This window comes from Sus scrofa, chromosome 6 (assembly GCF_054392235.1).
Source record: "Sus scrofa isolate SSC_HxYL_T2T_F1_AM1 chromosome 6, Sscrofa_HxYL_maternal_Yorkshire_Landrace_v2.0, whole genome shotgun sequence".
Classification (NCBI taxonomy): domain Eukaryota; kingdom Metazoa; phylum Chordata; class Mammalia; order Artiodactyla; family Suidae; genus Sus; species Sus scrofa.
The window spans coordinates 49,357,825-49,373,039 of record NC_139388.1 but is presented as its reverse complement, the minus strand read 5'-3'; the positions used below and the strand labels follow the sequence as shown (position 1 = coordinate 49,373,039).

Below are 15,215 nucleotides of genomic sequence, written 5' to 3'. Positions count from 1 at the left end.
AGGCGAGGCCAGGGATGGAACCCACATTCTCATGGATATTAGTCAGGTTCTTAGCCTGCCGAGCCACAACGGGAACTCCCCCACTCAGCTTCCCCCAGGCTTGCCCTGGTCCAGCCCTGTTTGCGCCCATGCAAAGTCCCTGCCCTGGTTTCCCCGGGGCTCCCAGCCCGTCTCCTCCTCTAGTCCACATTCCTCAGGATGACTAGAAGGATCTTCCTCAAACCCGAAGATCACCCTGCCCCTCCTTTGCACAGGCTCCTCTGTAGCTCCCCGAGACGATCAGGCCAGTGTCTGAGCTCCCTGGCCTGGGGTCCTGACCCCTGCTCACCCCCCGCCCTGTGCCTGGCACTTCCTAAGCCCTCACGTGTGCTTCCCTCTGCCAAAAACACCTTTCCCTCTGCTCTCTGCCCAATTATCTCCTCCAGATCACATTTCTCCCTCGGGAAGCCCCCCCTAACCACGCCCTGGACTGAGTTGGGCACCTCTTCTGGGCTCCTACAATCTCCTAGGCTTCCCTCATCACCACGAGTTACCACGGTCTGAAGGGCAGGGCTCGGGGCCACCTGGGTCCCTTTGGCACCACTCAGCACAGGGCAGGCCAGAGAGGACATTCAAAGAATGTCTGTTGACTGACTAAATAACCATCCTCAGCCTCATCCAGGGACCTCAGACAGAACTGGCGGCGGGGGGCGGAGGGTGTTCCTCTCCCCGGAGGGGGCATCCCAGCTCCAGACCCCTGAACGATCCCCCAGTCCCAACAGACAGAGACAAGGGCAAGGGCCCAGGCCCAAGCTTAGAAAAATAGGACTTTCTTGTTGTGCCCTGGTGTCCCCGTCACCCTCCCCGTCAGAGTTTTAAAAACCATGAGCAATTTGGTGAGTCTCAGGCCAGGTCCCACAGGGAGTCTGGGTCCTGCCACCCCTGGGGCCGGAAGGGCCGAGAGGTGGGTGCAAGGCTAGGGTCCCGTGGGTTCGTGGCTGGGCCCCCAGGGATCACAGTCCAGCTGGACCACGGTGTGGGCCCTGGGTGCGGCAGGCTCAGGGGCAGGCGGGGCTGGCGTGGGGCCCAGGGCGCCGTTGGTCTGGGAGCAAACGCTGCTGACGGGCGCCGGGGCCTTGGCCTTGCCCGGGGGTTGGCCGCCGTGCACCTTGTAGCGCATGAGCAGCACGAAGATGAAGACCAGCACCGAGGCCACGATGACGCCACCTAGTGCAATGATCATGGTGCCGCCCAGGAAGGGCGCGTGTGGGGCCCCGCAGGGCCGCAGCGCCGGCTCGGTGGAGAAGCGGTTGCAGCCCACGGGCCGGGTGGCTGTCAGTCCCGTGGCACTGTCCTCGTACACGGCCAGCACGCACAGATCGTAAGTACGGCCCGATGCGAGGTCTGTCAACAGGAAGGAGCTGCTGTCGGCCGGGATCATCCTGGAGGAACAGGCAGGTGGGGGTCAGGTCTCTGGCTGCCCAGCACCCACCCTGCACGCTCCAGTCGGGAGGATTCCCCCAGCCCGAGTTCCTTGCAACCACTACTGATTTCCCTTTGGTCTGACACGTATCAGCTGCCCAGCATCCCTCCGTCTTAGCCAATTTTACCTGCACCCACCCTCTCACTGCCCCATTGCTGCTGCTCAAATGCCCATCTGACCTCCCTCTGGCCTCAGTGCCCCAATTCCCTCCAGTGCCGCCGCCCACTTCCCCTCTGCCGCCTGGTTTCCCGCTGGACCCTGTCTGTCTCCTGAGGGCTGTTTCTTTTCTTTTTTTGTCTTTTGTCTTTTTAGGGCCACACCCGCAGCATATGGAGGCTCCCAGGCTAAGGGTTTAACCAGAACTGTTGCTGCCAGCTCACGCCAGAGCCCCAGCAACGCCAGATCGGAGCCGCATCTGTGACCTAGACCACAGCTCATGGCAACGCCAGATCCTTCACCCACTGAGCGAGGCCAGGGATTGAACCCGCACCCTCATGGTTCCTAGTTGGATTCGTTTCCACTGCACCACGATGGGAACTCTCGCCGTTTCTTTTCTTTTCTCTTTTTTTGCTTTTTAGGGCAGTAGATGTGGCATATGGGAGTTCCCAGGCTAGGGCTTGAATCAGCTACAGCTGCTGGCCTACACCACAGCTACAGCAACTTGGGATCCTAGCTGCACCTGCGACCTACACCGCAGCTCATGGCAATGCTGGATCCTTAACCCACTGAGCAAGGCCAGGGACGGAACCCACCTCCTCATGGATACTAGTCAGCTTCGTAACCCACTGAGGCACAATGGGAACTCCCAGTGCTGTTTCCCCTCATACCCAGCAGCCTGATTCCCGTCCTGTGATGCCACCCAATTTCCCACCAGTCTGCAGCCCAAGTTCCCTCCAGCTCGGCTGCCCAGTGTTGCTCCACTCCACGGCCTGATTGCATTCCGCTCCCCCACCCTAGTTTCCCCTGCAGTCTATCACCCACCTTCCCACCAGCCCACCACTGGGCTCCCTCCAGCCCTGCTGCCAGACATCGCTCCGGCTCAGTGCCTAGTTTTCTTCTCTGGCTGGTATCTCTCTAACCTGATGCCCAGTTCCTCCTAGGCCCTCACCCATTTCCCTCTAATCCCACCTCCAAGTCTCCCTCGAGACCCTCACCTAATTTCCCTCTGTTCCCCCGACTTTCCTCCAGCCGGTGCCTGATTTCCTTTTTCCAGCTGCCCAACTTTCCTCTAGTGTAAAGTTAGAAGTCTCATCTAACTGCCTGATTCCCCCAAAGCGTTGAATCTTGATTTCCTTCCAACCTGTCAACAAACGTCCCCCTAGCCCCGCTGGCGTATTATTATTACCGCACCCACAGCCTGCTGGCCGGTGGGCCCCGTCTTCTGACTCCGTTTTCATTAAACTGATGTGCCTCAGTCATCACTGCTGATGTCTTTCCCTCCCTGTTGCCTTTTTTCTTCCCAGCTCTGTCTCCTGATTCCCCTCTATCTCTGTGGCCTGGTTTCTATCTATGCTTATCTTTCCCATTTTCCTTTTACCCTCAGTAGCCAATTCCACTGTATTTCCTTTAGCAGCAGAGCACCCTGGAGACATAGCTTGTTTTTATAATCACTGTTTTATTCCTAAACTGCTTTAATGAGGGAACCCTGTGACTGTCTCTGGGAAGGTGACTATCTTGGAGAGCATCTGTCACCCCCTGCCAGGCAGGGTGGGCAGGACTTGTGTGATTTTCAAGTGTGGGCCCTCCGTGGATTCTACTGCATTTTGCTGTCTGAGAAAGGGTGTGGGAAAAGCTCGTTGGATTTCCAGGCCTGAAAAGGAAATCAAGTGATAATTTCTCCCCCCTCCTTTTTTTTTTTTTTTTTTTTTCATTTTAGGGCCTCACAGGCGCCTATGTAAGTTCCCAGGCTAGCTGCAACTACACCATAGCTTTGTGGCAACACCGGATCCTTAATCTGGTGAGCCAGGCCAGGGATCGAACTCACATCCTCACAGAGACAATGCTGGGTCCTTAACCCACTGAGCCCCAACAGGAACTTCCAAGTGATTATCTCTTGAGACCCAGGTTTGTGGGGAGGCAAAGGGGATCCAGATACTAAGTTTACAAGGTACACACCCCAGGCCTCGGGAGGCCCAGTCTTCTGCAGCCAGGCCTCAGGGATCCTTGACCCTGCCTGGCAGCGAGAACAGGGAGCCATTCACAGCCATCCGGGCAAGGCTGGACTTGGGGAAACAGGTCAGCAGCACCTGGGTCAGAGCCCACGCTAGTGACCCCATGTGGCCACGGCAGATGTTCCAAAGGCTCTCTGGCTTGAGGGCAAACGTTACACGAACCTACCTCTGGGAGTGCGTGAGCCCCGGGTTTTGTGTTTGCAACAAGAGAAGAGCAATGGGAGTTCCCAACAGTGGCAGACAGTCCCTGTTCACCCAGCAGTGGAGCTTGAACTAGGTTTGATCTCAGTTAGAAAACTCAAAGTTGAGGTATCACATGTTAGAACTCCAAACAAATGGAGCAGGTCACACCACACGAACCCAAAGCCTCATCTCTAGGTAACCTCCTCCCCCGTTTTCCTTTTATTTATTTATTTATTGCCTTTTGCTTTTTTTTTTAGGGCCACCCCGAGGCATATGGATCCCTCTTTTTCTTCCTGCAGCGTGGCTTGAATCTAGCCCTGTCATCTGGTTTCTATTACTTAAATGTGTTTATATCTCCTCAACCTTGCCCCCCACCCCCTAATTAACTGTTTACTCTTCTGGCCCGATTACCTTTTGCTCTTGCTGCTTGATATCCTTTTTCTGTCTGCTATTCATTCCTCTTTTTTTTTTTTTTTTTTTTTGGTTTTTAGGGCCACACATGCAGCATATGGAAGTTCCCAGGCTAGGGCTTGAATAGGAGCTACAGCTGCTGGCCTACGCCACAGCCACAGCAACGCAGGATCTGAACCTCATCTGCTCACTGCAACACCAGGTCCTTTAATCCACTGAGCGAGGCCAGGGATCAAACCAGAGTCCTCATGGATACTAGTCAGGTTCATTACCACTGAGCCACAGTGGGAACTCCCCATTACTCTTTACTTTTGCTGCCTTCTTTGCACCGCTGCTGCCTGATTTTTTTTTTTTTTACTTTTGACATCCGATTTTCTTTGTAACGTGGCAGCCTCATTTCCTGTGCTTTGGACTGGGGTATTAGTACGTGTTCCTCCAACCCTCCTTCCACAACACGCCCCAACCCAAACGGCCCGCCGCCACCTGGACCCTGCACCTGTAGACGAGGATGTCATCAGCCGAGCTGTTGTACTGGATCTGGTACATGCGGATGCCTGGGATAGGGCGCTGATCTGGCCACTGGACAAGAGCAGCTGTGGCCCCATGCTCAGTCACCTGGACGCCACGGTCGGTCGGGGGCCCAGCGTCAGCCGCCTTGGCAGATGCGGAGGCAGAGGCGGCAGAGGGCGGGGTAAGGGTATCGGGATCCCCGTCCCGCGGGGGGTCACAGCTGGTACTATTGGCTAGTTGGGGGGGTGGCGGGGGACCTACGGTCAGCTCAACAGCAGCCGTGGCCTCGCCAGCTGCGTTGGCCGCAATGCAGGTGAAGATGCCACCATCGCCTGGCTCGGTGACCAGCAGCTCCAGCGTCCCGTTAGGGAAGGCGCGAGCACGGCTCGAGTTACCCAGCAGCCGACCCTGGGGTGACACCCAACGCACGCGGGGCTCAGGGTCCCCCACTGCCCGGCAGCGCAGGGCGGCCGGCCGACCGGCGGGCACCGCCAGGGGCGGCGAGCGGTGCGTCACCACGGGGGGCTCGCACACAAACTCCTCCTCGCCCACAGCCCAGAAGTAGCGGCCGCCCAGGGCTGGGGGGGAGGCACAGGCCTCCAGGTCGTCCTCCCGTGCCAGCCGCCGCAGCCACACCAGCTCGCAGTTGCAGTGCAGGGGGTTCCCGCCGAAGGCCAGCACGAGGGCGGACGCGGGGGAGCCACGGGGCCTGGCCAGCAGCGGCAGGCGGGAGAAGAGTGGGTCGGGCGGGATGGTGGTCAGGCGGTTGGAGGTCATGTCCAGGCGCGCCAGCTTGTGCAGGCGGGAGAAGGCGCCGGCGGGGACGGAAGCCAGCAGGTTGTGGTCGAGGCCCAAGGTGTTGACGTTGCCCAGGCGGCCCAGAGCCTCCCAGGGCAGCTGTTCGAGATTGTTGTAGGAGAGGTCCAGGTCCTCGAGTGTCTCGGCGCAGTCGTCCAGGGCACCAGCCGCCAGGGCTGCCAGCTGGTTATTGCTCAGGATGAGGTGGCGCAAGTTGACCAGGCCGCGCAGCTGGCCCTCGCCCAGCGAGGTCAGCCGGTTGCCGTCCAGGTGCAGAGCGCGCAGGGCACGAAGGTCCGCAAAGGCGCCAGCTGCCACGTGGCGGATGGTGTTGCGAGACAAGCTCAGGTGCAGCAAGCCTGTCATGTTGGCCAGGTCGCGGCGCCGCACGGCCGCGATGAAGTTGTCCGCCAGGCGCAGCTCAGCTGCCCGGCGGTCCAGCGAGGGTGGCACGAACAGAAGGCCGGCCCCCGGGCACAGCACGCTGAGGGGCAGGGACTGTGTCTGGCAGCGGCAGCGGCGGGGACACGGGCTGGGTGTGGCTGGCTGGGGGGGAGACGAGGCAGGGGCCAGCGGCAGCAGGCAGAGGAGCAGCGGGAGGACGGCCATCGCGGGCAGGGGCGGCCTGCAGGGAAGAAGGGGGCGTTAGGGCAGGCTGAGGGGTGCCGGGGGTGATTGGGGTGGTCCGAGACCAGAAGAGAAGGTCCCAGTGGGCTGAGAGCAGAAGACTTGGTCAAAGACGGTCGGAGAGAGGAGTGGTCAGGAGTTCCCGTTGTGGCTCAGTGGTTGGCGAATCCGACTAGGAACCATGAGGTTGTGGGATTGATCCCTGGCCTCGCTCAGTGGGTGAAGGATCTGGCATTGCCGTGAGCTGTGGTGTAGGTTACAGATGCGGCTCGGATCTGGCACTGCTGTGGCTGTGGCATAGGCCAGCAGCTGTAGCTCTGATTTGACCCCTAGCCTGGCAACCTCCATATGCCACGGGAGTGGCCCCAGAAAAGGCAAAAAGACAAAAAAAAAAGAGAGAGAGGAGTGGTCAGACAGATCAAAAGCAGGAGGAAATGTGTTGCAGGGGAACAGAGGAAGCAGAAATGAACAAAGAGGGTCAGAGGGCAAGGAGGCATGAGAAACAGTCAGAGATAGTGAGAGAACAGGAGCAGTGGTCAGGCCGGGTAGAAGGTAAGAGCTTTTGACGTGGTTCAACACACATGCTCAGAGATGGCCAGAGAGAGAAGAGGTGCTCAGGATGGTGGGAAGGCTTAGAAGTAGCCAGACATGACCAGAGCAAAGAGGTGGTTCGAGATGGCCGGGAAGGTGAGAAGTGGACAAAGAGAGGAGAAGGGGCCAGGGGTGGTCAGACCCAGGAGAGAGGATCAGAGATGGTCCAACATGGCAGAGAGGCAATTAAAAGGGAGAAGGAGAGGACAGACATGTCAGAGGCAGCTGGAGATGGGACAGCTGGCGCGGACGATGGGTGTGGGGAGAGGTCATTGGAGAGAGGAAAGGCAGCCAGAGACGTCAGGAAGGATCCGAGAGCGCCAATGGGCAGGAGAGGCGGTCGGTAAAGACCAGAGATGGCTGCAGACTGGCAGTTGGTGGGGGGGGGTAGAGGGCAAGAGAAATGGTAAAATGGTGAGAGAGAGAGGAGAGGCAGACGAAGGATGTCAGAGAGGAGAGAAGCAGCTGGAGAGAAGCGTGGTAGCGAAAGATGTCAAAGCCGGTCAGAGAGAGTCACAGGTCAAGAGAGCTGCTGAAAGCTGATTAGAGAGAGGTACCTTGGACAGCGATGCCAATGCTGGTCACTGAGTGAAACAGTAGACAGAGGTGGCTGGAGAGAGGGGCTGTGGACAGGGGCGTCGAAGATGATGATCAAAGATCGAAGAGGCAGACAGAGGTGGTCAGTGAGAGGAGGGGTGGCGGGAGAGAAGAGGGGTAGACAGAAGCATCAAAGAAGATCAGAGAGAGGAAAAGTGAATGGAGATGTGGTCAGTGAGAGGAGAGGTGGTGGAAGGTGGACGGGAGAGGCAGCTGGAGATACTCAAATAAGACAGAGGGCAGGAAGAAGCTGGAGAGCCAGGGTGGGGAGGTCACAGACCTGGAGATGCCATCCCCTGGGGATGAGGAGGGCAGGGAGGGGCAGGGCTGGCCAAATGTCCGGAGTGTTCGAGGCAGAGCAGGAGTTGGAGGCAGACCCTTGTGAGTGGATACACCTGCCTCCTGCAGAAGCTCCAAAGGGTGCCCAGGGAGACCTGGTCCTCCTCACCTCCACCCCCAGCCACAAAGTTCCTCCCAAGTCCCTCCCCTCCAGAGGGTCTCTCAGTAGCCTTACCTGAGCTGGAAGCTGCCCCAGGGAGCAAAGTCCTCAAGCTCCAAGGGGGTCAGGGGTCAGGGCTCTGGAGGGGGTGCCTGGTCATGCCTTCCTTGTCCCCAAGGCCTCTGTAGAGGGACTATCTGTTGGTGTCTCAGCTCAGACTTGTGGCCACAGTGTCTGCAGACCTTAACGCTTTGAGTCCTAGATCTCCAAATATTGGGCCTCTAAGGGTCCAACCCAGTTTGGGTTGCTCAGTCAGGGTCTCCCAGCTCTGGTCTTGAGAGGCTAAACAGTCAAATGCAGAGTTTAAGGTCTGAGTCGCAGGCCCAGTCTTGGAATCTGATACTGGGGTGCTCAGTTGATATTGGGGTGCTGAGTCAAGATTTGCCCCAAATCTCAGCATTCAGGTTTGCAGCAAGGACTTCAGGCCCAAACTCAGCTTTAGGCCCTGTGGAATGCCAGGGTTCAGATCTTGGAATCTGAGGCCTAAATCTCAGGGTTCAGGTTCTAAATAGTGGGTTCCAGGGTATAAGCATGAGAATCCAGTCCCAGATTTCAAGGTCCCAGGCACAGAACTCAGAGTTCAGCTCCAGATTTGGGGTTTGAGATGCCAGATCTTGAGGTTCAAGCTCCAAATCTTGGGGTCCATATTCCAATTCTTGGGGTTCAGGTTCCAAATCAGCCCCAGAGACTGATGCTGGGATTTCAGCCCCAGATATTGATGTTCAGGCTCCAGGTCTTGGGGTTTCAGCCCCAAATCCGGCTCCCAGGCTCGGGTTTCCAGATCTCCGGATCCAATCTCGGGGTGCAGGCCCCCGATTTCACGATGCAGGCCCTGGATCTGAGGCGGCGGCGTCCTGACTTGCTTCCTGGGCTGCAGCGGGGGCTGGCCCAGAGGCAGGGGGGCGGCTGCGGTGGGTGGGGGGGCGGCCAGGCAGCCCCGGGGGCCGGGGTGGGGCGAGGCCCGGCGCAGACAGACGGACAGACGGAGACACGCGGTGTAGGGGCACCGCAGCAGAGGCGGGGGCGCAGGGGGGAGGGGCCGCGCTCAGAGACCCCTCCCCCGCCAGGGCCGGGGCGGGGGCCGGGCGGGGGCCGGGCAGGCGGGCCGGGTCCGGGCGCTCCCGCGGCCTCCTCGCCGGGAACCCAGGGCCGTGCGCGCACCCGCGCTTAAAGGCGCAGGCCCCGCGCGCGCCCGCACTTAAAGGTGTAGGCAGGTCCCCGCTCTCAAAGGCGCGCCCCTGGCCCCACCTCTTATGGAGTCGTCCTAGCTTTGCTTGGGAGACAGAACCCTTGGATAAAGAGAGAGTCAGAGAGATACAGAGACTGAGAGAGACAGACAGACAGAGATAAAGACAGAGACAAAAAATAGGCAGGCTTAGATTGAGGGACAGAGAGTAGAATGAGAGAGGCAGATAGAGAAATAGAAAGATATATTCAAGGAGAGATGGAAATACAAAGACAGGGAGTGACCCGGAACGAAAAAGAGAGACAAGAGACAGTACAAGTTAGAGACAGACAAAGAGACGTAGAAGAAGTCAAAGAGACAAAATCGCCGGGAGAGAGAGACAGAGACAGACTGAGCTGGGGCACATGTGTGTACATGTGTACCCAGTTCTCAATCACAGCCTTGAATGTGGTTCTCCATCCCAGAGGCACCCCCTCCCGGTCTGTCTCCTTCTGTGCCTCTGTCTCAGCACCACCTCCCAGGATGCCCTTCCCACAGATGGAGTTTCCTTATTGGACCTTGCCCATCATCAAGGCTGATCTTGCAGCCAGAGCGGAGCCTTTGCTCCTTCCCAAGTCTCCTTGCTCTGGCTGCAAGGGGAAAACTTGCCTCCAAGACTTTGTGCCCTCTGGAATTAGAGTTATACCTCAAGGCACACTGGCCAGATAACCCATGGAGAAGAAGATAAGAATTGGGGCAGAGGAGTTCCTGTTGTGGCTCAGGGGTAACAAACCCGACTAGTATCCATGAAGATGTGGGTTCGATCCCTGGCCCTGCTCATTGGGTTAAGGATCTGGTGTTGCTGTGAGCTGCAGTGAGCTACAGTGTATGTTGCTGACGCGGCTCAGGTTTGCTGTTGTTTGGCTGTGGTGTAGGCCGGCAGCTGCAGCTCTGATTTGACCCCTAGCCTGGGTCACTTCCATATGCCGTGGGCGTGGTCCTAAAAAGACAAAAAAAAAAAAAAAAAAAAATTGGACAGAGACAGGGGGCTGACCGAGTTGACCCCGAAAAGTATGTCCACAGCCTTCCCCTCTTCCTAGCTCAGGTCTACTGTCCCACAGAGTAGCCTATTAGAATTGTACTAACACATGACTCACCAGGAGTGGTGTCTGCCTGTGCTGATGCTTGGAGGATAGTGGAGGGGAGGATGAGGGAGGGGGCCCCACATGTTTCCTGGCAGATGGTGTGGCAGGAAGAGGGATGTGAGCTATGGTCTACAAGCCTGGCCTTGGAACTTGGTTATAGCACTATGGGGAACATAGTCTTTTGGGAGCCCTGGTCTGGAGGGGACACAGCTTTGGCTTGTGGTCATGACCCTGGGGGAACCTGATCACAATCCACCCCCCGGGAACCCTCATCTGAGTGGAGGAGTAAAGCAATCTTGTTGCGGGCGGAGGCAGGAGTACACATCCACCCTGGCATCTCAAGCTCCCCGGAAGGTTTCAGAACAGACTTTTGGCTCCTTGCACTTATGCGTATTGAAAACTTGTAGCTAAAATTAACTCCGCTCTCGGGCCCGCCTCTCCTGATCATTAGTAAAGTTCATCAGTGCTCCCGGCCTGGCACAGCAGATACTGGTTTCTCAGACACTCAGAAAAAGGACGAGAAGTTTCAGAGATGCTACAGATGTGGGGCGGGGGGAGATAGAGAAAAAAACCTGGAGTCGATTCCAAACAGACTGGAATTGGAATTCAGTGGAAATGGCTGCTTTGAGACTGGACCCAGGAAATGGGAGGTGGGGGTGGGGTGGGGGAGAGTGAGGCAGAGGAGGAACCCAATTAATAGAAGGGACAGATGGGGAGCAGGTTACCTCTCTGGGCAACTGGGACTCAGTTCTGCTGGGGAACATTTAGGAAGCTTGTAGGACACATCAGAAGTGTCATTCCGTCTATTCCTCCTCTGCTGCAAAGTTCAGAGAGGCTTGGGAATTTATCCACCAAATCTCACCCCCTTTGGTAATGCTCGTCCCTTTGGTGAGAGGGGGCGGTACTGATGCTGCGAGCTGAAGCAGAAAAGCAGAGAGGGATGCTTTGCATGAGCTAGACCTGGATCCTCATGCTGTAGCTGCATCGGGATCACCTGGAGGACTTGGGTTTTTTTCTCTTTTTTTGTTTTAGTACCACATCTGCAGCATGTGGAAGTTCCCAGTTTAGGGGTTGAATCAGAGCTGCAGCTGCCAGGCTACGCCACAGCAACAGCAACGTGGGATCTAAGCCTTGTCTGTAATCTACACACAGCTCATGACAATGCCAGATCCTTAACCCACTGAGCGTGGCCAGGGATCGAACCTGCATCCTCATGGATGTCAGGTTCATTACTGCTGAGTCGCAATGGGAACTCTGAGGACTTGTTAACCATCACTCTCCAGGCCCCAGTCCCAGGATTTCTGACTTGCATGCCTACCTTCCGAGGTGATGGTAATGCTGCTGGCCCAGGGACCACACTTTGAGAGCTACCGGGCTAAACCAGGAACATCGGCAGTGTGTGTGGAACTTTCTAGCACAGCTACAGCGAAACCTGGTGGCTTGAGGGGCTGTAGCACCCCAAGAGTGTGCCAAAGAAACCAACATGTTTAGAGACATAAAGAGGGATTTGGCAACCGAGAGAGGCAGAGGCAAAGATGCTAGTTCAACATTCACTTTGGATTTCTGGGCATGGCTGTGTGCTGGATGACACTGCAGTAAAAGTGTGACCAAGGAAGTTCCCCTGTGGCACAGTGGGTTAAGGATCTGGATTGCCGCTGCTGCGGAGCAGGTCACAACTGCAGCACGGGGGAGTTCCTGTTGTGGCTCAGCGGAAAGGAATCTGACCAGTATCCATGAGGATGTGGGTTTGATCCCTGGCCTCGTTCAGTGGGTCAGGGATCTGGCATTGCTGTGAGCTGTGGTGTAGATCACAGATGCAGCTTGGATCTGGCTTTGCTGGGGCTGTGGTATAGGCCGGCAGCAGCAGCTCCGACTTGACCCCTAGGCTGGGCATTTCCATATGCCACGGGCGCAGACCTAAAAAGCAAAAGCAAAAAAACAAAACAAACACAAGCAACTGCAGCTCTGTAGCTTGGGTTTATCCCTGGCCTGGGAACTTCCGTGTGACGTGGATGTAGCCAAAAAAAAAAGACCAAGACAGCATCAAGTCCTGCTTCACTGGGCTCACATTCCTAAAGGAAAAAGACACATCTCTAGACATCCCAGGTGCTTGGGGCTGGGATGGCAGAAGCTTGGGCCAAACCATTGGGACTGTCAGGACAGAAGCCCAGACCATAGGGTCAGGGTGCGGTAGGGGAAGCACAGGGCCAGATAATAAGGGCTTTGATGACAAAGCACAGAGCAGAACGGGGTCAGGGCTGTGTGGGGCCCCAGAGGCAGAGTCCAACCCTTCTGCACCCTCCCTCTGGAGTCAGGAGAGCTTCCTGGAGGAGGTGATCTTTATACTGAGACATGAAGGATAAGTATGAATGAAGCCAGTGGGCAAAGGGACCTCTATGCTGTTTGTGCGCCCTCATGCCATAGCTTGTACAATCTGAGGGGTGGGGGTTCCTGCTGTGCCCGAATAGTACTGTGTGTGTGTCTGCATGAGCTATAATCGCCCATTAGCTCCTGGAAGGGGATCCTGGTGGGACGGTTGTTTGGGAACTCCGCTTAATTGCTGCATTGACTTAATTGCAACATCTGGAGAAGGGGACAGAAACAGTGGAAACAGCCACAGCAGGAAGAATGAGGTTAAACTGCCTGAGAGCGGAGGGAGCCTTGGAGGGAAGGGAACGGTTCATATCCCCACACAGAATCCACCCAAAAATACACATCCACATTCACACATGCACATCTCATACTCAGAGGCTCACCGGGACACACACATGGAGATAGCAGGCACGTAGAACACACATCTTTTGCCTTGTGTTCAAATACAGGGACGTACATGTTCGAATACCGGGATGCACCCTTAGACACAGTTCCAAAACACACACGCAGACTCACAAAGCAGACAGGTGAGAGGTCACGTGTGCAGAAACACTGCACGCAGATTCTCTCTTATACACATGTGTGAGCCCCCCTCCTGATGTCGGAAAGATGGTCCTGGAATCTGGGTTCTTGTTCACGGCAGTTGAAGAGTGAACTCCGCGAACACACAGGCAGCAAGCAAGCAAAGTCTTTATTAAAGGAAAGCAGATGGTTGGAGTTCCCGTTGTGGCGCAGTGGTTAACAAATCCGACTAGGAACCATGAGGTTGCAGGTTCCATCCCTGACCTTGCTCAGTGGGTTAAGGATCTGGCATTGCCGTGAGCTGTGGTGTAAGTCGCAGACGTGGCTCGGATCCCACGTTGCTGTGGCTCTGGCGGAGGCTGGCAGCTACAGCTCCAATTAGACCCCTAGCCTGGGAACCTCCCATATGCCGCGGGAGCGGCCCAAGAAATGGCAAAAAGACAAAAAAATAAATAAATAAATGAAAGCAGATGGCACCCAGAGTTGCTGGGAGGGGGGAGAACAGCCCCCCTTCTCTATTGTCCTATAGGGGTTTTTATCCCTTAAAGATGTGGGGGTACCAACGTGGGGTCCAGAGAGATAGGTCTTCTCCCACTGGCCTTGCTTAGGTACCTCTATCAGTCCTTGTCCAATAAGGTCCAAGGGGGTGGAAATGTCCTATAAATCTCATAGTTCCTTTTTGTCCCGTAAACGGAGTCACAGGGGATTAGAGATTAATGTCCATCTAGGTACACTCCCTACAGTAAACAAGGCCTGTGGGGATGTTACTGCCTGGAGCCTGAAGCCACAAATGTTAATCAATGGCCATATCAAGAATGCATCAGAGCCCATGCTCCTACACTGATGACCTGAGTTAGTATTCTGCATCAATCCCACACATACACGCAAGAAACATATTCAGAGAGTTGCACCAGACACCTGCAAGGGATGGGCACACACAGAGACACACACATGCACACATACTCTCAAGTCTGTAAAGTTAGGAGTTCCCGTTGTGGCTCAGTGGATTAAGGACCCCATTAGTATCCATGAGGATGCAAGTTGGATCCCTGGCCTTGCTCAGTGGGTTAAGTATCCAGCGTTGCTGTGAGCTATGGTGTAGGTCGCAGAAATGGCTTGGGTCTGGCGTTGCTGTGGCTGTGGCATAGGCCGGCAGCTGAAATGCCGATTCAACCCCAGCCCAGGGTGCGTTAAAAAAAAAAAAAAAAAAAAATCACTAAAGTCAGCCTGTCTGCCAAAAAATTGTCACTTTATAAAGAAACTTAGGCCCCTTCCAAATCAGGGGGGTTTTAGAGCAAGAAGGGATGGAGTTCATAACGCCTTATCCTCAACTAGTACCGGCCAACTAGTACCACCCAAGTCCAGCCAGTGGGTTCACTGAAATGAGCTTAGCTTTGCAATGAGTGCATGAGTCAGAGCTGAGGACAAAGGACTCACCTGACAGATCCTGTCTGTAGATGCACCTCCATACAGAGTGGTCAAAAGAGAGGGTCTGGGAGATGTGGGTCCTTCCCAGCCCCCATATACATACACTAACCTCCCTAAATCGGCTTCCAGACAAGCGTTGACCTCACTCCAGCAGGCAGCCACAAGACCCTGTGCCTGAGGCTCTGCTTACTGTGCTGCAAGATGGAATGCAACTTTTGGAGTCTGCTTGAATGACTTCCAGCAATTAACATGGAAGAAGTCTTCCATAAGAACATAGGGAAAAGTTTATATTTGTGCCAACAATGGAGGGGAATATGCTTTAAAAGTTTAACTAGCAAACTTAGAGACTTTGGGCCACCGCATAGACCAGTTCTGAGAAAGCCTAAATACCACAGTTGGGGAGGGGGGATTCGAGGCTCATTTTACAGAATGACAGGGGGGCTCAACTCTCTTGATATCCAGGGTCCAGAAAGGAAGCATTAGTGTATTAGTGAGTGTAATGCCAGCTGCTGTAACAAACAATGCCCTGAATTTCGGTGACTTCATACTATAGTTAATTTCTCACCACAGGTATCCTGTTTGCTAGGCAGCTATCTTCCATCTGCTGATTCACACAGTCAATTTGCTAATCCTGTGCCTCTGTTGTCTCCTAGGGCTCAGAATTATCTGCTTCTACCTGGCAAATGGAAAGAAAGAGGGTGGAGAAAGTTCACCAGCTCCTTAAAAAAAATTG

At 55.5% G+C, this 15,215-nt stretch overlaps 1 protein-coding gene across 1 annotated transcript; it reads right to left on the bottom strand.

The window, feature by feature from the left end:
* Positions 1 to 793: 793 nt before the first annotated feature.
* Positions 794 to 8,994, bottom strand: LRFN3 (leucine rich repeat and fibronectin type III domain containing 3). The gene is made up of 3 exons (XM_003481830.5): positions 7,865 to 8,994; positions 4,724 to 6,160; positions 794 to 1,421 (listed from the first exon to the last, which is right to left on the bottom strand). Exons 2-3 carry the CDS (start codon positions 6,142 to 6,144, stop codon positions 956 to 958), a joined length of 1,887 nt encoding a protein of 628 aa, XP_003481878.3. The 5' UTR covers positions 6,145 to 6,160; positions 7,865 to 8,994; the 3' UTR covers positions 794 to 955.
* Between the last annotated feature and the right edge of the window lie 6,221 nt (positions 8,995 to 15,215).